Source organism: Rhodamnia argentea, chromosome 8, assembly GCF_020921035.1.
Source record: "Rhodamnia argentea isolate NSW1041297 chromosome 8, ASM2092103v1, whole genome shotgun sequence".
Taxonomy (NCBI): Eukaryota; Viridiplantae; Streptophyta; class Magnoliopsida; order Myrtales; family Myrtaceae; genus Rhodamnia; species Rhodamnia argentea.
This window is the reverse complement of record NC_063157.1, coordinates 23,348,116-23,371,285: the sequence shown is the minus strand read 5'-3', so window position 1 is coordinate 23,371,285 and position 23,170 is coordinate 23,348,116. Positions and strand designations below refer to the sequence as shown.

At 39.1% G+C, this 23,170-nt stretch overlaps 2 protein-coding genes and 1 long non-coding RNA gene across 16 annotated transcripts; 1 reads left to right on the top strand and 2 right to left on the bottom strand.

The window, feature by feature from the left end:
* Positions 1 to 2,099: 2,099 nt before the first annotated feature.
* Positions 2,100 to 9,577, top strand: LOC115735487 (magnesium transporter MRS2-11, chloroplastic). 14 transcript variants are annotated; one of them, XR_004014777.2, is made up of 15 exons: positions 2,100 to 2,531; positions 2,724 to 2,796; positions 3,069 to 3,139; positions 3,823 to 3,908; positions 3,993 to 4,080; positions 4,649 to 4,717; positions 5,192 to 5,272; positions 5,358 to 5,523; positions 5,643 to 5,688; positions 7,020 to 7,100; positions 7,535 to 7,617; positions 8,575 to 8,618; positions 8,716 to 8,829; positions 8,978 to 9,032; positions 9,151 to 9,577. XR_004014777.2 is itself a non-coding variant. In XM_030666744.2 (14 exons), exons 1-13 carry the CDS (start codon positions 2,163 to 2,165, stop codon positions 8,809 to 8,811), a joined length of 1,353 nt encoding a protein of 450 aa, XP_030522604.1. In that variant the 5' UTR covers positions 2,100 to 2,162; the 3' UTR covers positions 8,812 to 8,829; positions 9,151 to 9,577. The 14 variants fall into 14 exon arrangements, 2 of the variants coding, with proteins under 2 accessions (XP_030522604.1, XP_030522605.1); XR_004014779.2 differs by having other exon boundaries at positions 9,148 to 9,577; XR_004014778.2 differs by having other exon boundaries at positions 9,123 to 9,577.
* Positions 3,379 to 7,365, bottom strand: LOC115735488. Its single transcript, XR_004014781.2, has 3 exons — positions 7,354 to 7,365; positions 5,032 to 5,038; positions 3,379 to 3,545 (listed from the first exon to the last, which is right to left on the bottom strand). It is a non-coding gene; the product is annotated as an uncharacterized LOC115735488 (long non-coding RNA).
* Positions 9,578 to 11,501: 1,924 nt separating the features above from the next.
* LOC115735526 (aspartic proteinase 36) lies at positions 11,502 to 16,557 on the bottom strand. Its single transcript, XM_030666801.1, has 10 exons — positions 16,118 to 16,557; positions 15,614 to 15,743; positions 15,275 to 15,525; positions 14,946 to 15,173; positions 13,772 to 13,934; positions 13,512 to 13,585; positions 13,339 to 13,435; positions 12,995 to 13,061; positions 12,277 to 12,348; positions 11,502 to 11,945 (listed from the first exon to the last, which is right to left on the bottom strand). The coding sequence occupies exons 1-10, from the start codon at positions 16,348 to 16,350 to the stop codon at positions 11,788 to 11,790; spliced, it is 1,473 nt and encodes a 490-aa protein (XP_030522661.1). The 5' UTR covers positions 16,351 to 16,557; the 3' UTR covers positions 11,502 to 11,787.
* Positions 16,558 to 23,170: the final 6,613 nt, after the last annotated feature.

The following is a 23,170-nucleotide window of genomic DNA, read 5'->3' as shown; positions in this document are numbered from 1 at the left end:
AGTTTGTACCCTCTCTAAAATTCGCTTCTCTATCTTAGAAAATTCCGATTCTTCTATAGCATAGGTTGAGCACATGCACCACTTGTATCCATTGGTGCGATTGTAACAAGTTCGATATAAATAAATAATATCTATGGCTTAAATCTGAATATCCCGTTAATGGATCTAAAAATCTCATAATAATATATATAACTTAAATGTGTCAAACGGGTGGGTCGGATCTAATATGGTTCGATCCTTATCGAATCATTTAATCCGTTTTAATCCATTTTCAGGCTATACAAATTTAGATCCATATCTCGTCCGATATATATTGTTAGAACACTTCAAAATTCATATCAAGTTTAGAGAAAGTTCATTCTTATACATTTTTTAAAGATATACATATAGAAATACATACATCACTAATTTTTTTTATAATTTTCTCAGTCAATTTATTTATGACCTATTTAAAATCCATTTAAGACTCATTAGGTTTTTAAGTAATCAATTTATGACTCACTTTTAAAACTTAAGGAACCTATTTATGATTCAACATCATGAAATATAGATCAAATATAAATTCTAGACACATTTTGTCACCTTACCTTGTGGCGGTATCCAATTCCATGCTAGTCGCTCCTTCCAGTCTTTTTAGGAGAAGAACGGGTTTTTTTCCAATTTAATTTTTTTAAAATAAATATTTACAAAATTATTTTTTAAAAATAAATATTTGCTGATTTGGGCCTCGCTCGGTGGTTGGGTTGCCGAGCGAGGCCCGCTCGGCACCCAATCGCTGAGCAGGCCCTATTGGGCCTGGCCTGGGCTTCTCGGCAGCTGGGCTTTTTTTTTTTCCGTTTTTTTAAGTGTTTTAATTATTTATATTTATAATATTTAGTTTATTTCGTATTTTTTTAACATGTTTATATTTATTTTATTTATAATTTTTTTCTTGTGAAGCTTATCTTTATAACATAATTAGCAATAATTAATGTAAAAATTTATTAAGATCTATAATTAATAAATAATTTTGTAATTACGTAATTAATTTAAAATATTCATAAAATAAAATTAGTAAGATAAATGAAAAAAATGAGATTTTCATGATATATTCATCTATTGGATAGACATAAATCCAATCGGAAGGCGAAATAGTGATGTGTCAAGAACCGGCGGATCGGGTCGACGACATTGGATCGGGTTCAAATTCGGTCGGTTGAAGCGAAACGGCGTCCTAATCAATATACAGTGCCGTTGGCGGCGACGAACGATGGATTTTTGCGATTCGAGATCGTCTAGATGGGTTTTTCTATTTTTTTAGTATTTTTGGGAAACCGCAGAAAAAGAGTTAAAAACCGTATGGAAAGATTAAAAACCGCAATGAAAGAGTGGAAACGAGTAAAGAAATGACAAAACTTTGGAAGATCATATCTCATCGCTCGGGCGTTCGTTTGAGACGAATTTTTTTTTTGATTTCGTGAAATCAAAAGTTTTGCCCTTTCTTTACTCATTTCCACTCTTTCGTTGTGGTTTTTAATCTTTCCATGCGGTTTTTAACTCTTTTGCTACGGTTTCTCGAAAATCCTATTACCGTAGCTTTCAATATATTTCTGCGGCTATATTACATTATATCACAATATTATTTATTAATTATATATCTTAATAAATATTTACATTAATTATTGCTAATAATGTTATAAATATAAGCTTCACAAGAAAAAAAATTATAAATAAAATAAATATTCTAAGTATCAATAATTTAAAAAAATACGAAATTAAAAAAAGAGAAAAGATTCCGGCCGGATTTCCACCTTGCTCGGCAGGCCCACTGCCGAGCGGGCCTCGCTCGGCAATTCAACCGCCGAGCGAGGCCCAAATCAGTACATATTTATTTTGGAAAAAAACCCGAGAAGAACCTGAACCGAAGATTCGTCGGGAACAGCAACGTGGCTACTAGCTAGATTCCACATCCGAAGAGTTGGAAGCGCCCCACAATGTATCCGACACGTGTCAGAAACTCCAAAATTCTCCCAATAATTAACGAATTCTAAATTAGCCAAAAAAAAAAGCGTCATTATTTTATTGCCTTATCCGTAATGAAATAAACAAATAAGTTATCCTCCTCCATCCAATCACCGCGCTGCGCTCTCCGTTGCGGCCTGCCACAGGCCTCCGCGGCTCGAATGGCGCTGAATCCTCCGTTCCCGCAGGGCCTCCGGTTCTCGTTCCGCTCTCCTTCTCCCTCGTCCCACCACCACTACCACCTCCTCTTCCCCGACTTCAGCGCCTGCTCTCACCTCCTCCTCCACTGCCCTTCGTGGCCGCAGCTCCATCTCGCGCCGCGGAAGAGCAGGGCGTGCCCGTCCCGAGCGAGGTGCGTCCCCGGATCGGCGGAGGAAGGCCGGTGGAGCGACTCGGAAACCTTGGTCTCCGACGGCGACGATGGCGACGGCAGGGTCCCCGGCGTGGACGGGAGCAGTCCGCGGAGGACGGCGACCGCGTCCTCGTCCAGCGATTATTCGTCTATTGGGATTCGCGAACCGGTCTACGAGGTAAATTCGTGCATTGCTTGGTAGTCGCGTAGATTCCTGGAATTTCGGAGTGGATTTTGGAAACGTGAGAGTCGTTTTCTCTTGTTCTCCAGTTGTGACGGGATTGGTGTAATTGGCAATTCGCCAACCATAGTGTTCCGATTTCATCATGGCTTTTGACTCACTTAATTTCTTAACTCTGACTGTCTATAGGTGGTAGAAGTGAAGTCAAACGGGATGATATCTTCTCGGAAGATCAACAGACGGCACTTGTTGAAGTCAAGTGGTGAGTGAACTAGATTTGGATAGGTATCGTGCTTTATCTTCTTCTCTAACTCGGATGCGTCTGCTCCTTGTGAACGCGTTTCTCGTATCTCCTCAATGGCCAGAAATAGCTACGCACTTTGATCCGATCTTTGGCAAAGCGTATCTCATTAATGTCTCTCGTATTCACCACTTGTTTGATTGACCCGGTCCATCTTTTCCTGTCATTGTGGATTTGTTCATTGCTGCATTTTGTATTTTCTGCTTGTCTCTAACTACTGGTTTTACCACCAGGCCTTCGTCCGAGAGATATACGAAGTGTTGATCCATCACTCTGGCTGATAAATTCGATGCCTTCTTTGCTGGTATGATCTTATGACATCTTTAATTTCTGTTGCCGAATTGATTTGTTTGATTAATAAAGTCCTGCAGAGAAGTCATATGATTAAAGCTTTGATCGAATGTAACTGTCTCTCAACAAATTAGGCAATCTTTTAAATGATTTGTGGTGCCATAAGTATGCATTTCTATTTGGACAGCAAGTATTGGATTATTGGGTTGGTCTGTCCGTCTTTTAACTTCTCACCCCCTTCTCTAAGTTAACTGGTCTGTTTATCTTCTCAGTTCAATCATGTATATGAAACGTATACTTTTACCACTGTTCAGAGAAAAATGACTCATTATACTTAGAAAGGCTATTTAATTCATGGTAGTAGAATATTCTCTTGTGATGACCATATTCGACAAGTGGCTCAATCGTGTATTCTGCACCTTGTTTTAACAGCGTGTATCGATAATGTTTGACCACAGGGATGGTGAATGAGGCAGATGAAGATTGTAGTATTTTGGTGTGCAAGATTAATAGCTCTGTTGTATTAAAGCCTTTAGTAGGCTTCCTTCATTCTGGTGTTTTTGGAAGGAGTGGAGAGTATGCAGATTAGAGTTCTTTCCAATATATCACAACTGACAACAAAAGCTGTCCTGACTTGATTGTGATATATGACATTACCATTTTTATGTTTCTCTGGTTTTGACGATCATGTAATAGGTCCGTGAGAATGCCATTCTCCTTAATTTGGGATCATTACGGGCAATAGCAATGCCAGAACGTGTGTTCTTATTTAACTATAACAGGTAAGGTGATACTTCTTTTAGTCTACCTTATAATAGTATTGGTCAATTAGCTTATGATTAACATCTATCATTGATCGATTACAGTAGAGGAGGAAAAGCCTTCATAGACTCATTGTTGCCTCGATTAAACCCCAATATGAATGGAGGGCACTGTATGCCTTTTGAGCTTGAGGTCAGTTTGTTCTAAATTTTCCCTTATATGCATACTTAGAAGAGAGGTATCTTTTAGAAAATTTTTCTGGTAGCTCTAAGAATATTATGTTCATTCAACTTGTCCTTTTTGAGAAGGTACTCTTTTCTGTGTGACAGAGACTTTGTGTACACAGCCCAGCAATTGCATGTATCTATTTATTCAGGGGTTGGGAGCATGGCTGGGTTTTTTAGGTTGACATGTTTAGACGTGGAGGGTGGCAAATAACCAAACCTTTTATGTCAGAGGGTGCAATGTTCTTCTAAGTCTCGCAGAAAACATAATCAAATAAAAAGTTGAGAGAATAAAATGGATAGTCGCAGAGTATCTGTGAGCATTGTGAATCCTGATTTTGGTAATTCAACTGTTTACTACTAACATAATATCAGCAAGAGTCACGGGGTAAGTTTATCACCATGTTTTTATATCATATGAAATATCCTTATCTTCTGCCCCTGAATACTTGCATTTTCTATACCTTAATTGTTGAACTAGGTTCTGTCATACAATTTGATCTTTAGCACAATTCTAACCATGGCGCTGCTTTTAGGTTGTTGAAGCAGCCTTGGTTTCACGCATTCAACGTTACGAGCAAAGACTGATGAATGTAGAACCTCGTGTGAGTCTGAGAACACTGTGCCCTTTCCTTTTCATCTCATGGAGATTGCGATAGTATCATCCCTCAACATGTTCTTAGATAACTACCTGTTGCACGTGAAAAGTTGACTCTCAATTCCATATTCTGCCTTTGGTGGTGAAAGGCCAGAAAAGCGTGTTCTACTTTGTCATTTACAACTTTAAGGCAGCATACATATTTCTTTTGGTGTACACTCCAACGTGCCTGCAAGCTCACACTTGAAAGCTTTATTTAGAACGGGTGATTGATCAGACAGTTCTTTCTGGGGTTGTTCTCATAAGTGGGTCCCTGTGTACCTTTCCCCTTCAGTTTTTCCCACTTTCGAGTTTTTTCATGAACTGTATGAGTTTGATTGGGTTTCTCTAAATTGTAATGGTAATCATACTACTGTGGCAACTTAAAGTTCACAACTTACTAATGTCCTAACTGTGGTTGATGTTCTGAAACTCGGTTCAGGTTCTATCTTTGCTTGAGGTTTTACCCAACAGATTGACAGCTGATATCCTGGAGGAACTCCGTCTTAGCAAGCAGACTTTGGTACTTGTCTACTGTGTCACTTGGAAGGTTGACTGCCCTCATTGACTATGAGAACCTTTCTTATTTGTTGTTGCTCCAATGATAGGTTGAACTGGGTTCGAGAGCTGGGGCTCTGAAGCAGATGCTCCTCGATCTTCTGGAGGATCCTCATGAGATACGCCGCATTTCTATTATGGGAAGAAATTGCACACTTACAAAAGGGAATGATAACGTGGAATGTTCTGTTCCTCTTGAAAAACAGATTGCTGAGGGTATGGCACTGAAATATTTCTATATAAGCCATTAGTCTAATGTGCAAAGCGTGCATTTTATTCTGAGAGAACAAAGAGTATCTACTTACCCCTCTTCTGAACTTGATTTTATGTTGCAGAAGAGGAGGAAGAAATTGAGATGCTTCTGGAAAACTACCTGCAAAGGTTATTTCCTCGATCCTGAGTCCATGCCATACATCATCATTGTTAATTTATGGTAGAGGGTGCACCTTTGTGTTTTTATCTTCTCTTCTTGATTCATTTGTATCATAGCCCTTGGCAGTAATCACAAATGTCCAAATTATACACACTGTAATTTTGTTTGGCACTGTGAGTTGCCTTTGTACATAGTAAACTTGCAGCATCATTTGCTGTGTGGCTGAAATTGAGATCAGAATCGGAGAGATCATCTTAGATGTAGGAGTTTGGTAGCTACTTGCTAACTAGTGTACTACTAGCAGAAGATTTTGGTTATTCACCTTTGAGAAAGGAGTCATTCATGTTATCACTTTGAGGTAGTTATGGTTTTTAAGTTGAACTATTTGGGTCACAGTAACGTGGAAATTGTTGCATATAAGCAGTGAAACCTGAAATTAGCATAGGATGCCAATGCTTTGGATTGTCTAAATATACCGACATTTTAAGTCTTCAGGTTGGAGCATAAGAGGTTTAAAGCTGGCTAAAGAAACTGCTCCGATGGATGACTAGAAGTTTTGATACCTTTATTAGGAGACATATGGTGTTTGGGTTGGGTGTCCTACAAAGTATTCTGTCGCCCGTGGGACCAAAATTTTGGGGATGTCGCCAAGGTCTCACTTCCTTGAGTGTCATCACTTATGCTTTTGGGAAGGAAAACAAAGAACTTTTGAATTCTTTACCGTACTAATTTGTGTAAGTGATTGTTCTTTTAAAGTCTTAAGGAACACTCTTCCTAACTCGCATTGTTAACCTTATCTGCATGTCGAGTTAAATATATTAATGCATGACAATTCATTGCACATAACTGATATTGTCATTCTGAATCCAAGCCTGGTTTGTCGGAAGCCTTTATCTCTAAAAGTACATATTTCAAAAATAAATGACAGCTGCAGACCGACAGCTTGTTACCTTTAATGTTGGGTTATCAATTATAATAAGAGGGTCACGGAAAGCAACTGACTGAATTTTCCCTTGAAGTTTGGATTAAAAAAATTATACATTCAAGAGAGCCTTTCTTTGACTATAAAAGTTAAGAGTACTGGTGCTGTCTAGTCTCACCTCTGGAGGATTTGCTTAATTCTGGTGGTTGATATTACCTTTCAAATAGAAGCAGGCTAGCTTTTTGATGAGAGAGGATGGCTGCTGATCTGCTGATTTATGGGTTGAGCAGGACAAAATTTTCTATTGCTCTTTCAACAAACTTTCTATGATCATTTCTTCAATTAGTGTAGACAATGCTTCTTTGGCTCCTTCTAACGTTAAGCAGCTCCGCTGACTGCTGACACCTACTATTGCAGGTGTGAATCTTGTCATGGTCAAGCTGAAAGACTCCTTGATTCTGCCAAAGAAATGGAAGACTCTATTGCTGTCAATTTAAGGTCCAAGAGATGTTTGCTTTTTCTATCAGTTCGCCACTATTTTTCAGTTTCTGTAGTGAATTGATCACTGTATTATTCCTTTACTTGTTTCAGTTGATTTCGTAATTCTCTGATAATACTTACATGGAAAAAAATGCCAGTGATTAGCACCTCCATAATTCTTGTGAATTGTTTTAATCCACATAACATCGTTTACCACGAATTATTTGTTGGACTACGAGAACACGTTATTCTCCATATTAGATTGATGGACTAAGAGCATGCTCAAATTGAAGACTGAATGCATCTGGGAATTTCATTGTTATGTGTAGTGCAACTAAATTGTAAAACTTGCTTTTCCCTTCACTCATTGAGCACCACTTCTGTTGTGGTTGGATGAGTGGAAATCAGCCCGTATTTCTGGTGTCATGAAATTTTGACTTCTTTCTTCTCAGCTCTCGGAGGCTTGAAGTCAGTAGGGTGGAGTTGCTGCTTCAGGTTGGAGCATTTTGTGTGGCAGTTGGTGCGTTGGTTGCAGGTACTTTTTCCATACAGTATTGCATAAAATTGTTTAGAGGTAGTAAGAGTCAATTGTACTGTCTTTATTGATTGTCATGTGATGTTGCGTGATCTGTCGACCACACAATTGTATAGGAAAGCATATTAAACATTAGGGGCGATGTGGTGGGTAGAACTAATGAGAATGTAAGAACTGTATCGAGACTTGTGTTCTTCTAGTGATACTATTGTGATTCCCAAGGATTCTTGGTATATGATGGGTTTGGTCTGGTAGAATGAATTAAGGCCACTTTTACTCATTCTTTAGTCTTTGATTGCACTTTCTTTATACCATGGCCGCAATTCTTAACTTCTGCTTTTCTGAGAAAGCAAAACAGAATATCCATTTATTTCTCTGTACTTATTTTTATTGCACATGCATCTTAGACTGGTTATGCCGACCCGAACTAGTTTGGGATAAAGGTGATGTTGATGTTGATGCATCTTAGACTGGTTATTGATATTAGAGAGGATCTAGCAAAGGATTGAGTGCAATAGGATGATAGGTTTCACATAGCTGAACCCAATTAATAGGATAAGGCTTGTTTTGTTTTTTGCTGTTTCTGCTGCTGCTGCTGCTGGCGCATGCATCTTAGATCGGTTATCATGATCATAGAACAAAAAGACTGATTGTTGCAATGAATGAAATAAGAAATTCAGGATATTACCTTTTACAGATTATGGGAATGACAAGGCATGGATTACTTAGCTAGCTAGTTGATGATGCAAGTAACTGGAATCCAAGAGAACACTTTCAAACAGATTGCAAGTGTTAGAAGTATGTCTTTTTCATTTTTCTTTTTTTTGACAAAATATAAGTATGGTCTAACAATGGGGTGAACTGAGGGATTCGCTAATTGTCACCAATCATTATAGGGCTTTTCGTCACTGGTCATTTTAATCCCGCTAACAGTGTGATCTTTTCCTATACGTGTAGGTATTTTTGGCATGAATCTGAAGTCCTATCTAGAAGAGCATGTGGTATGTGAAGCTAGTTATATACCAGTCCCTTTGTGTTTTTCTATTGTTTCACTGAGTGTCGCTGCGGTATGATAGTGTTTTATTCTACTTGATGCAGTTTGCATTTTGGCTGACAACTGCTGGAATTATTTTTGGTGCTGTCGTGGCTTTCTTCCTTATGTATGCATATCTCAAGGCAAGGAAAATACTGTAACTTGGATCCCAATTCTTGGTGAGTGAGAAAATTTACTCCAACCCATCTTGCGTTAAACTGGGTATGATATGTATGATTTCACAATAACTTGAGGTGCTCCTTGGGAGTTATGGACCCACTGAACTGATGATAACAATTCGCTATTATTGGTCAAGTGGAGTCTCAGTCCCAGTGTGGCTGATCATCCGAAAAGACCAACTAAGCATCAGTGGCTTGGTCAGGTAAACAAACTTAAGATTGACATACATTCATCTCATACACTCTACCTAATTTAACTCACATATCCTGCATATTTTGTGCCCGAGTCTCAGAACATGACCTCTCTGATATTTTTAGCAGGTCGCATAGAAGGGGAACTCAAGATGTTGTCCTTTGTCTTTAATGAGAGAACCCACAAGCATTACAAGAAACATAGAGGAAGTTCTCTTCTCGAGCAGTCAGATTCTTCTACTGTGGAGCTTGCTTTGCGGATCTTTACTGATGTCCAAAGCCTCCCCAGATAAATGTTTGCCTTAAGTAGGCGTGTGCTTCACAGTAACTATAAATGCGCAGTCAGATTGCTCCCGCAAATATGCTTCTAGTCGCTTGCTGTGAGCAAGGAGCTACGGTCATGCAATTGATGGTTATCTCCCACTTCCATTAGTCTTTAACAGATGTAGGGGACGGATGAGCCAGTCCTCAGTGATCCCCGTAGGATGTAATGTGCCATTATTTGACCAGATCAATTCTTGGAATAAAACCATAGTTCTGTCGGCTTAGATGCAAAGCACCGTGATGATATAAGCTGCGAAAGTTCGACTAAATAAGTCATTTTTTTTTTCCATCTTCTCTTGCTTATTCAGCAGTCAAATGCCAAGAAGTTGCGTTCTAATCCTTACGAATGTCCATGTGAGGCCTGACGTCATGTTGAATATACAATGGTGTGTAGAAGCAAACGATGCTTATATGTGATATCTGTTTGGTTATTGATTTTATTTCCTTAACGTTTGGGCAAGGGGAAGCCAGGCACGACGTCAAAGCTGCATGAATCAAGATGCTTTCAGATGAGCAATACATTGTCGAGCGAAAATAACAGCATCTTGAGTGCAAGCACATGCCTAAACTTGTAAAACCAAAATGCTTTCCAGACATTTTCAAATTTCAACCACATTGCCACTTTTGCCTGCAAAAAGTGCAGATGACAAACAAAACGCTGGGCAGATATACACCAAGGATTCACCTTGTTCTCTGTTTGTTGTAGAAACACGGTCATGCAATGGGAATCTCAGCCAGCTATACGCACCTCCAAATCTGGGATCAACACGGGCTTACTCGGGTCACATTGCCGTAGACCTTGCATCACATTGTCGATAAAAGATCTGAAGTAGCTGTCCTTGACAGTCTTAACGGATTAGCTCGCATAGCACAACAGCTTTGCGGAGGAGATCCTTGGCCATGTCGATAGCCTTACGAAATGTGCATAACACCAGGTTCCCAAAACAGTCATCAGGCACGTTTGGGTTCAGCCAATTTCAACAATCGACCGTGATTCTCAGCTGCGCAAAAGTTCAGATTTTTACGCAGTAAAGCTTTGATGATCGACTGTGCAAGTTAGGTGTGTTGGTTGGACAACATACAATATACCTTATGCTCCTGCAAAAAAGCTAGACACTGCTTTCAGGAAAAGCAGCTTATCAACCCTTCAACAAGTAGGAATGATCTACATTTTCAATAACCAAGTAAGTAAAAAATTTGTAAGTAGATTTTTGAAAACATCCAGTTGGCATGTGTATGGATAATATAGGCACCTGAATTTTCTATTTGCCTAATCCCACTATTAATGAATATAAGATCATCTAATCCATGTGACAGACGTTATTGCTAAATTCATTTTGTGACCTTCAAACATAAAATTAATACATAGAGAAACGTTTTCTTCTTTATAAAGGTTACTAAATTCGTCTCAAGAGTTGTAAATTTAAGACAGTGATAGGAAAGACAAAAAAGTTAGTAAAGAATTAATGATTTTATAGTATTGTCAGTAATTTACTAACAAGTTAATAAGAAATTGGTCTCACTCGGTCGCTGTTGCACTTCGTTTCTGGCCGGCGAGCCGGTACGCTTTTTGTACACTTACCAGCTCTCATAGAAATTTATTAGCACGGGAAAAATCCCTTTTTTTTTAAACAGAACAGTATGATCGTTGTATTGCATCATTTCCGAAAAGACAGCTTGATGCTTCAGTTCCATCTTAGCTAGATTTTAATCACACTAGTCCTAAATTTAGCCACTTTAGCAATCACAAATTGCCACACCCTGAATTGATTCAACGCTTGGCTGCTCGTTTGGTCAATTGATTACGTTAGCTCTTACAAGTTTTGGTGATTGCACGGTAGAACCGAGTGACCGCTGAAAAATGGGTCACCGAATTGACTCAGTACAAACGCGCTCGCTCATTGAGTTTTTCATCTTATATAATGAACCAAATTGAGTCCCTAGGTGAACATTTTTGAAAGTCTTCGTGACTTATCTCGCAAGAAACCTCAGTACGGCCGGTAGACCTCTGCTTGCACTGCCAAAAAACGACGTCTACCTCCATACCCTCGTGCATTAGCTCAGAACAACTTTATCGGTTTCGATTTATACCTAAACAAGACTACCATTGCCATTGTCAATGTCTTAGTCTCGGAGTCGAAGTTTCCTTTGCAGACAAAAAAAATGGCAAGTCGATTTATGATGTATGAATAAACTGTATCTGAATGTCATCTACAACACTGCCTATATCACAAGCCTAATGAAGTAAGAATCTACACTGACTGAATGAATAAATATGCTGATCCTCGAAATGAAGAACTGCAAAACTATGGTACACCAGCGCAGCAAAATGGCTGCAAAAGAAGTGATCAATCTGTCTCGCTTGCTTCGGTGTGAGTATGAAACGAGCTGCATAAATATACTATAACGGAATGACTGCAGACCCCCTTCCTGTGTTGGATGCTATAGCAACAGGAGAATGCCGAGCATTACTATCATGATCGGCGGTAACGATTGGTAAGGCGTGCTTCTAGGTGAGCTATTATCACTCAGCTGTCCCGCGTTAACGTATTCGTTTGTACCGGTGTTGCTAGTTGTTGACACATTCACGGACAGTGAACCTAAAAAGTAGAGTATGGGTCAGGTCAAGCTATGCTAAGAAGAAATGTAACTCATATTCATAATTCAAAATAGAAGCATGTCATTTCAAATGACCCCGTCAATGAGTTCTTCGGAGTATGGTTCTTCCAAGGTATGCGTGTCTTTAAAAGTAACAAACATATCTATCACATGCTGTAAAACACTTCCATCTATTGAGTTTTAAGAAGTTTTGGCTTGGAAAAAAGCAAATTACTTCAATACCAAGCATGTTTGATACACCTCCCACAGAATTAAAGCTAAAAATAACGGATTAGTGTACAGTAACTGATTAAGGAACAGTTAGTAACTTACAATCATAATTGGCCCATCCGATCCGTTGCCCAGCCAAATCGTAGACGATGATTTTGTTTTGTAGAACAAGGTCTGAAAATTGCAATATTGGCTTTATCATTAGACTGGTCTACCAGATTGCAATCAATTGCGCAGTTTTATAGTAAACAGTGGTAAGAATTGCACAGAGGCTACGGTAAACCTGACTTAATATCTAGAACAAGGAGAACAGTGAGACATGGGTCGTCGTTCTTTCAAGGCGAACAAATGTAAAGAGTGCAAGGAACATGAGGAAAAAAATGAAACCCACCAAGCGATGTCATGGCTAAATAAAGAGAACCATTTCCAGTTCGTGTAAAGTATGCAAGAAAGGCAATTCTCATGATAACTAGTCCGCTTATTCAGCAATTGTGCTCAATTGAAAAGCTGTGCCTTTTGGGAATTGATTAACTAACTGGGAAGTTGGAAAGTTGTCAGTTCATGGATCCTTATGTAGGCTTCTGTTCAACAGAGTGAAGCTTGTGACTCTTAAATGTGTGGAAACATAAGAACTGACAAAATTATGATCTTCACAACAAAAGCAGAGCTGCCCTTAATCCTGACTTTCTATGAGGTTGCGTATGTCAGTCGCCATAATGCACAATACTTTGCATTCTATTTAAATGTTATAAGTCCTCAATCTAAAACTTTTGCAGCTAAATAAGTAAGAGGGAAAAAAGCTTTTAGCAGGGTTCTGTACCTCCTAGAATTGTAATGTCTTGCCCCTGAACTTTTGAAAAGCCAATGCACCATACTTCGGTACCACCCTGAAAGAAAGCAGGAAAAAAAAAAGAAAAAAGAATTCAGCTATAACAAAGGGTAAAAAGAATAGAGAAACAAGGCAGACATATTAAAATGACGGACCTTCCACCACATAATGTTGATTTGGAAAACAACTTTTTTCATTACAAAAGTAAATGGGAATGAAAGAAAGTGGCAGACTAGCTGACCCATCCATGAGTAGTTAGCAGTTACAACTTCGTTGCGGAAAAGATAGCATCAAAGCTTCACAAAGCATAAGAGATATCGTTATCATCCACTTACCCCTGATTGCTGCTGCAACATATACTCCGTAGCACTTAGTACCATGGAAGCCCCTCCTTCAAAATTCAAGCTAACTTGAGGGAATGCATCCGTGACACTATACATGACCAAAGACCATTTATTAGTCCACTGAAACCGATTGAAAAGTTATAGAGACTTGTAAGAAAATGAACCTTGATGTGATGAGGTAACAGTAATTTCCCTGGGTAGGATAACTTTGAGCAGTCTGAGAAACAGCGTTCGCAATCTGAGCAGAAAAATTCACACAACTATATGAATTAGTGGTCGTACTCACTATTCTAAGTAATAGCAATTGAGATCAGTTGCAGGTGACTTCCTCAGTTACAAATTTGTTGATGCGGTTGGCATTTATTTACTTTGTTTTTAGGTGGATCTAGTTCTGTTGTAAACTTATTGTTGCCTGGTAACTTACGGCGGTAACGAAAGTGTCATAAGCTCCTTCGGCAAGGTATGCCAGTGTCGTCCCTGAATCTATTATAGTCCCTTGGCTGCTTGATGTTGAAAATACTGACGAGTCAATAGCCAGTTGTTGCCCACCCACCGAAATGCTTAGCAGATTCAAATTGTAATGAGGCCTGCAACAGAGAACTTGGGTCAAGTGATTACTCTATGAGTAGATGATAAGCATGCAACTTCTTAATAAGCTAAGAGACGGACTTTTCCTTTTTAGCATCAGATAACTTTCATGACAATCAAAGCAGCAGCAGCAGCAACAGAAACACGACATGCATTTATAAAATCCCATCATCCTCATTCCACAAACAGTTCTACAAACATGAGAATAATCATCTTGTCACTGAAACTGCAAACGGTTTAAGAGAAATTTCCAAAAGACACTGACCAATTCTGCAAATTCAACCACCTATGATGTGTAAGCCTGATTCTTTTTACCATCATAAATGGCCAAATATATCCAACAATCACAGACTCAAGAAGTTGTCAGAATTATCAGTTAGACTGTCTTACATATGTTTGAAGTTCACAACTCAATGTTTTCCACTTCATGACTCAGGTTTCGAATAATCAATAGCAATGCTCTGCGAGAAAGGTTTAGCTCACAGAAGCGCTAACCTAGATATAATTTACAAGTTTCAGGCAAGAAAAGGAAAGGGTACATCGTGCTACAGAAGTATGGTAAGCAAATTTAGTCCTCTTTCTTCCTTTTCACTCAGTAGTGAACTTGTATGCTCTGTTTCACATAAGCTGTATAAATTACCAAAGCCATTAAAGCATGTACTGAAAAATATTAGCAAGACAATAAGCAATCAGAGTTGAACCACGAAAATGTGTAGACATGTTGAAACTTTTCTACTTCAAAATGTCTAAAAAATTCAAATTGATTTTGCAATAATGGTTCAATTTGTTCCCTTAAGTTCCCTATTCTGTTGATTAGCTACATGACAGGTGATGCAGCACTGAATTTACCAAATCCAGAAATCCACATTATTGACTTGTAGGGAACAAATCATGAAGAGTTTCCGAGATAAATCTATTGAGCTTTCTTCTAGTGAATCCAAACCAAGAAAAATTCTAGGAAAAGGATGCTTGAAAGTTGAATATAAGAATTTTGAAGTGAGTGGACATACTGTGACGGGACGAGCGGACTATAGACTATATTTGGCTCAACAATTTCGCCAAGGACTAATATGCCCCCACCGTTCCCATCTCCGCTCAAGCAATGTGAGAACACTTTGGGTGTTACTCCCTGTGAAGCCAGCTGAGAAACAACAGACATACTCTGCTGCCCGAACCCAAAAATCCCAGCAACTGCCCTATCCGTTTTCGTCAATTCCCCACTTACTGCCGTGCCACACCTGTTTCATACTTCACTATATAATAAAAAGAAGAAGAGAACGAAATCCCCAAGAAATTTGACAAGCAAAAACGCAATGCTGCCTCTTAAATTCAGAATTACCCAAAGACAACAGAAGCTGAGGAATTAGCAGTCTGAGAGCCCCCCAACATCGTGTCGAAATGGAACTGGTCAGACACATAATAACCTGACGCCCCACTACCGTCTCCATATTGGAACGAGAAACTGCAAGAGTTCTTCTGTGAAGAGCAGCCTGAGTCCGACGACTGAACCCCTTGGACGCAAAGTTTGTCAGAGCAAGAGATCATCGAAGCCGTCTTTGAGCTAGACGGATCGAATGAATTGAGCTGAATCTGTGGAGACATGCTTAAGTAGTCAATGCCTAGTGGCTGCATTTTTGCACGTCATGTATGTGAAGAGGAAGGTGTGAATTGTACTCACAGGAAGTCCACTTTTCCCGGGACAGCCACTGCAGGAACTACAACTAACCCACAGAACATCACTTCCTGTATCAATCTGTACGTAGTAATCTTTTGCAGGGTTACCCAGTTGCACTTTTGTGTAATAAAGCCTACACATAATCCAACAAAAAAAAAAAAAACATCTATGATCAGTATGATCGCAATAAACTATTCCAATCATTGCTAAGCTTAACTGAAATAAGATTAAAAAAAACACAAAGGGAGAGAAATTGGGGAATTTTCATATGAACCAACGCCCAACTGAAAAACAGTTGAACACAATGAAGAAAGAGAATGCAAGCGAAACACCCCGATCATTGGATTTATTCACTAAGAAGAAGAAGAAGAAGAAGAAACTTTCAGACAAGAAAAGGACCATTTGTATCCCGAGGAACCAAATCGAAAGCTGCGAACTTCACGACACAAGAACAACATCAAGAAAAACAGAGAGACTGGAAATTCGAAAGAGAAAAATCGAAAGTACCCAACAGCGAAAGGATTGAAAGAGCCGGCGACGGGAAAATCAACGACCCCGGTGGAAGACTGCAACATCCTGCCGTGCCTGGCTCTGTCCCGAGCAATGAGTTGACTCATCTCCGCGTGACCCCTCACGGGAAAAGCCCGCTCCAGCGTCATCGCCGCCGGGAATCCGCCGCACACCGCCGCCGCCGACGCCAGCGCCGCGACGGCAATCAAGAACCCGGCTGCCGCCGCCATTACAGCCGCTTCTCTCTCTCTCTCTCTCTCGACGTACCCAACAAAGCAAATCAATCAACAAATCTCGAGGGGCCTCGTTCTTGGTGTCCAGGCGACGAGAATCCCGGTTGGGGAGCGAGAATTCGAGGCTGGTGTTGGATCTGTAAACAAAAGGCAAAATGGAAAACGCTGGAGAGAGAGAGAGAGAGAGAGAATGTGACAGAGAAACAGAAGCTTCGGTGATGTGAGATCACGTTACGCTGGTTCGTCAGATTATTTATACAATTCTATGCATCGATGTTTCTTACGCGCGAATTCTTTAATATTTTCCTCTTCTGGGTTTCTTTGAACTCTTCCCCCCCTTGTGTCCTCCTCCTCGTTCCTCTTTGGTGAGCCGCCACGCGTGCGCGTTTCCCCACGCGCTCTGTTTCGCCAACTCTGACACACCGCGAACTTAAAAAAATAAAACAAAAACAAAAACAAAAGCCTCTGTCGGTTTTGTCCCATGTGGTAATAACGATTATACACGGTTTTTTGCATTATTTAAAATCCAAAAAACAGAATTTAACCGTCAATATAGTTAGGACGCGCGCTCAATAAATCAATTTCTAATCAGAAGTTAAATTTTTTTATTTTTACTTCAAGCACAAGTTAATTTTTCTATTTTCGGAGAGAAGTAATTTTCTTTTACTTTTTCAAGTTACTTCAAAACAACTTTTGGAGTAAAAAAAAATGATCCATAAATAGAAAAATGAAGTTACGTGACTCAACGGATTTTTGCTCCGAAAATTACGTTATCAAACTGATTTCTGCTTCAAAAGCACTTTTATAACATAAATTCAACTTTAGAAGTGTTGTCACGCGGATACTTGCTCGTGCATTTAGAAGTTACTAATCACTAATATAAATTGTAAATATAGAATAAGGAAGAAATTATATTTCCTCTGTTGAAATTTCTAATAAAATGAAAGGATTTCAGTTGTCGGTAGATAAATGTTTGCGTTTGATTTCCACATAAGCATAAGAAAGTCGTTGCCTTTAAGTCAAATTATACCAACCTTATGATCTCTTAGTCAATTACTATCATTATAACTTTGCACAAGTAATGGTCGATCATACAATTAATTAAAAAAAAGAGCAATGCTTAATTAAGAAGGCAACTTTAACAAAAAAAAAAAGGGGTGGGGATACCCACTACCACCTTACAAAGTCGAATCAAATTAGTCTCCTCGTGAATTTATCATACGCATTTCGTAAATTATAATCGAGATTAATTTTTCCTAATTTCCCTTTAATGAATTTATTGTGTTGAGAATTTGTTTCTCTTTAGGCTAATTTCCTTGAAAAAAAAATTCCTCAATTTTAAGTCCAATTTTAATTCTATCCCTAACTTTTCTTTTTGAAAAAAAATCTCAAACCTTCGCTCTAGTCCCAACTTCATCCATACGTCCGAAAATCTCAAGATTAGCTACGAAAGGAGGCTGCTATTTTTCCATGCGAGAGTGATGTTATCGATGAAGACGCGTACATTGATATTTTTGAAGTAATTAATGGTGATTTATGGGTGGGTGAGCGGATTTAGGACTCGAGAGAATGTTACCGGTTTTTCTCATGAAAAAAAAAAAAGGTTTCGGGACTGAATTAGAAATGAACATAAGATGAAGATCCTTTTTAAGGAATTAGGTCAATTTTTGTTGTTGGGTTGGATTTTGGTTGGCCCTACCAAATCACTTTCTGTTAAATTATTAAGCAAAAATTTAAATTTTTTTTTCAAAATTTTTTGCCCTTTTTGGCAGGACATGATGGGTGGCCCATGGAACACAAAACACCAACATCTTCTCACCAAAAAGCCACATCTTCCAAGTTTCATTTTGCTTTTTCCCTCAACTTTAACGAAGCCCAATGCAATCATTCACTCTTTGGTCGGCTTTTGAAAGATAGATAGAGAGAGAGAGAGAGAGAATCTCAACCGTCCCAATTTTCCCTTTTTGTTTTTTTTTAATTTGGTACAGAATTATTGTCCTTAGCCACTACGGAACCTGGGCTGACGCTGACCTCCTCCCAAAATGAATAATTAAATATTTTTCCCAAAATTGCAAAAAAAAAAAAAAATTGTAATAGCTAAAACAAAAATTAAATAGAAAAAAATGAGAAGTTTTTAGCCGATACCAATGAGAGCCTTCAGATTTCATATGATGCAGAAGTTCGTTCCAAGCCGCGGCCGAATGATTCCACGAGATCGCATCCTTTGACCACCCGCCGCGGGACAAATTTGATCTTAGAAAGGTCAAATTCGATGCGTTAAAAGTTCTTATGTCCACAGATAATATTTCTAGAAACCCCGACTTAAAAAGTGTCGCTGAAATCTAATATTTGGCACTTTCACCCCGTTGTCATAATACACCGCATGGCAACTAGGTCAATGCTTCCGACATACACTAAATGCCGAGTATGACCACAACCCTTTGGACATTGAGAGAATGTCATATAGACGTAACAACTTCGTATTTAGTAAACATCGCCATTCTTATTAAATTATTGTTTTTTTTTTTGGTTGAATTATTGAATTATTGTTTATGATCCGGATGATTTCCCCAACGCTTCGCCAGCATCAAATTATTGTCTTACTTAACTTTTTTAATTGATTTTTTTTTTTTTTGCGTCTTCACCTTGTTCACCTAAACATGGCCAGGTCTCTCCTAACCAAAGTCAACGACCCACGGCGATGACGCCACGTGGCATGGAACGACATCGACATCAAATCGTGCGGGTATTGCCATCGCAACATGCGTCATTGCTTGTGTAATTGTCCCAAAAAAGGAAAAAGAATAACCGACAGCCATGTATTCCATTCACACATTGTTCTAAGGAAATACGACGCCAAGGGGACAAAATTTGCCTTAAAATCTTAAACTTATTATATGAATATCAATTTAATCCTCAAATTTTTATTTTTTTATGCATTTAGTCCTTAAATTTTGCGTAAAATTTCAACATCGTCCTTCTCCTTAATTTTCATCAGAAATCGCCGACGTGACGGTGTATCCCGTAAGATGACTGACAATAATTGAACCGTCACGTCACTAGTTTCTGGCAAAAATTGACGAAAATGATTACGTTAGAATTTCGCGCAAAAGGTTTAGAATGAAGTTGAGAAAATTATAAAATTTAAGACTGAATTGAGATGTATACAATAAATTTATGACTGATTTCTATCTGAAATTTTACTCGTACTATGTCTGTTTAGTGATTTAGGATTAGCAGATGCTTACGATTACAGTAACCCGACGATGATAGAATCTTCCAGGTATTTACTTGATATTTGGGTGCGCAATTATGTAGCATGGAAAGAGTCAACCATGGATTTTCTGGGCATGACTCGGCTTGTCAAGGGACGCATTCATATTTTGACTTCTAGAGGACAAAGACGTGCATTAAAAACAAGTAACGTATGAAAGAAAGACATTCTCGGTCTCTTTTCACATTACAAAAAAAGAAAAATGAAGAAATATTGTGGGTGAGCAACTCGGACCGATAAATCAAGAATCGCCGGGACCGTCGGTCCGGTCCCTAGTCTCTCGCAAAATGAGAACTAGGATTATTGTTTCGGGATCCTGATTCTTGAAAAGAATCGGACCGAATCGGGAAATCGATCACTCTTAAGAAATATATTCGATCTCTTTTCCACGAACAACGTGGGTCCGTGGATTACGAGAGGCCATTGTAGATTGAGTTGCTTAGGGGCATTTGTAGATTGAGTCGCTTAGGAAGAATAGACCAATTTTTCTTGGATCATCGTTCATTTGATTTAGTCATGGTATTAATACGACTTGACTTTAAGTGCACACTCTAATTACCGCCTAATTATTTTGGTGTTTGACGCTGGCAATTGTTAATATTATAAAGATGCTTAGTCATTTATTGAATATAGCGCTGCGTCAACTAATAATAATCGTAATCGCATGGCCTGTATATGATCATCTCAGGTGGGCGTTAGGTTCTATTTGTTTTAGGGAAACACAGTTTCTGGAAAATTATTTGTTGACTTTCCGGTGCTTGGACGATGGAAAACTAATTGATATACAGAAAATACTTTCCATTGACTGAAATCAACAAGGTTAGGTCGGAGGAAAATGCCTTTTCCTTCTGACGAGAAGGAAATCATATTTTTGCAAATCATCGAACAGATGAAAGCTAACTATTTTCCTTGAAAATGATTTTCATAAAAAATATTTTTCTTTGTCATGAGTTTTCAGTTAAAAACAAAAACACTCTTTAGTCATGAGGACTTATTGTGTTCGACAATTTGAGCTTAATTAGCAGGTTATGTGGCTTATCACGTTATGTATAAGTACTAATGACATATTGTGTTCGACAATTCATCTACTTAAAGGTAAAGTTTCCTTTTCATGCAAAATGTGCACCAGAAAGATTAGTTTCGTATTTAGACAAGCAAGATTACATTTATATTTGATTCAATTTGCTCAAGGGGCTAAAATCTCCATAGGAAAAATTTGAGGTGTTTGGCAAATTTTTTTAGGATCTCTTTGGCCAATTATTGGCCTTGGCAAAGCTAAAAGCCTAAGCACCTTCAGCTTTTAGTATTTTCTAGTTTGATAATTTTTTCTTCTAAAACTATCCTCATCAATTTTTTCTTTTCCTGATTTTTCCCATGTAAGAACCATTTATCTTCTCCACGTAGATCGCCCGTGAAGCTCCCTCGAGAGTTGAGTAAGGCCGAACGACAGCCGCTGATGGTCATGCAACCTTGGTAGCCCCAAGGCGAGTGGCCCTCGCTAGGGCGAGCGGCCCTCGCTAGGGCGTGTGTCCTCAAGCAGCCATTGTCTGGGTCGTGTGGCCCTTGTTGGGGTTGGCACGACCCCATATGGTCCTCGCCGGGGCCGCATAAGGTTGTGCAAACTCTGACAATGATTGCCAATACTAGATTTGGCTCACCGGCAGGCTAAGCTTTTCGCTGGAGCCATCGAAGTGTTTAAGTTTTTTTCCTTTTTTGTTAATAAATAATTTAGAAAAAAAAATTCTAAATACTATTTGCCCAAAAATTACTAGCCCAACACTCCCATGAGTTTTTATAGCCTATAATCTACGAGAAACTAATACATGCGTGGATTAGGTTGTGAAAGCATATCGTTTAGGTTATCTTCCCTCTAATTGGATGACTAAGCCTCTCTAACTTCTTTGGGATTTACTTTGCTTTGATGTCATCGTTGAATGGTGTGCTAGTCCTCTTATCTAATGAAAGCTTTTGATTTGATTAAAAAAAAAAAATACTATTTGCCCCAAAATTACTTTACAATGAACTTTTAAATTATAATTTAACAAACATAAATTGTATTTCGAGAAAACCCCTTTGACTTGAAGTATTTGACATTTCTCCGAGGCTTTTCTTGAAAGAGAATATTAATCTATTTCGAGCTTTTCTCCAGTTGTCCTGTTCAAAGTTCCATCTGATTTTTGTCAAAGGTGAGCGTGGTTGAGATAAAATTTCACTAGATAGCTGCTTTCGTGCTTCATAATGCGTTGAATAGTTCGGACTTGGTCGAGATCGATTTGTCGGGTTCAACAGGCTCGCGAGTCTAATCGAGTTTCTATTATCTTCTTGAAAAATTTATTAGTTGAAAATTTCATAGATATCCTCCAATTACATAATGTATCCAAATGATTTGAACTTTTTTAAGTATTGAGCTCGAGCTTGGTTCATAAGTTGATCGTAGTTGTGTTTCGCCGGAAAAGAATGGCCCTGCAAGGGCCAAGCACTTGTTGCGTTGGGCCTTTGCCAAGTCAGAAGCCCAGTTGTCTTTATGGCCCAATGACAAATCAGGAAAGCCCATTAGCAAGGATTTGGGCCTCCGTGATAAGTTGGTGCGCTTTCCATGTCAACTGATCTGCACACTTCGGCGACAGTACTAAGCTTAGATTGTCTGACTGACTCCGAAAGAGTCAAGAAGAATCTTCTGCGTTCAGCGAAGGTGGACTCCGACAAAATCTTCTGCCCTCTTCTCGCGTTCGGAAAAGCTGTCGTTTCCGCCATAGTTTTCTCCTCCGCCAGCTCAGCCGAGTACACACCCTCGCAGATCTGGCGAGTCCAGCCCCAACAAGCGACCTTGGGAATCCCTACAGATATAGCTGATGGCCCCTTCCGTCGAACCCTCCTCCTTGAACGGCCGTCGATCTTGCCCTTGACCTTGAGGGACCCCTTCGTCGGACGGCGCCGTAGCCGAGGTAAGCTTCCTTCTCCTAAGCTCTGGTTTCTTTCTGGGTAAGTCCACCCACAGATATTACCAAGTAATGCCGAGGCGGGTCTGGTTTTCTCCTCCGAAAGATGAGATTGTTTCTGGGATTTCCGGATTTGCCAAAGAATAACCACGAGGAAGTCGAATCTGACCGAGGGACTTCTAAAATTTTAGTAGCCACTCTTCAATCCTTGTTAATTACTTACTGGGCACTGGGCACTGCCTGAATCTTGGGATGCCTTTCTGTTGCTAACAGAGTGACGATTTTTATTTGAGAGCGCTGGAAAGTTTTCTCCATCATTTGCATTCTGTTTGGCGCAGCTGAGCAGATGTCTGTTAATGTTTATTTGAACTCCCCTGGACATTGGTATAACCTTCAGTTGCTTTTAGCTGTCTTATCTAGATTTCTTTGTTTTGCAAATTAGAGCAAAATAATGGGCACCCAGATCAGAGTGACGCATCCGACCCAAAAAAAAAAGAAAAAAAAAAGAAAAGATCAGAGCGACGTGACTGCAAAAGCTTGGGTTTTCTGGAGGGTTTGTCTATAAATTTGGACTTTTTCGTGGTATTAATTCTTATTAATGGAA

Coding starts and splice junctions, on each gene's coding strand:
- LOC115735487 (XM_030666744.2), top strand. CDS start 2,163: ATGGCGCTGAATCCTCCGTTCCCGCAGGGCCTCCGGTTCTCGTTCCGC. Junction 3,140..3,822: donor ATTCGATGCCTTCTTTGCTG/GTATGATCTTAT, acceptor ATCATGTAATAG/GTCCGTGAGAATGCCATTCT. Junction 3,909..3,992: donor TTCTTATTTAACTATAACAG/GTAAGGTGATAC, acceptor GATCGATTACAG/TAGAGGAGGAAAAGCCTTCA.
- LOC115735526 (XM_030666801.1), bottom strand. CDS start 16,350: ATGGCGGCGGCAGCCGGGTTCTTGATTGCCGTCGCGGCGCTGGCGTCG. Junction 13,935..14,945: donor AGTCCGCTCGTCCCGTCACA/GTATGTCCACTC, acceptor TCTCTGTTGCAG/GCCTCATTACAATTTGAATC. Junction 12,349..12,994: donor AGACATTACAATTCTAGGAG/GTACAGAACCCT, acceptor TGCAATTTTCAG/ACCTTGTTCTACAAAACAAA.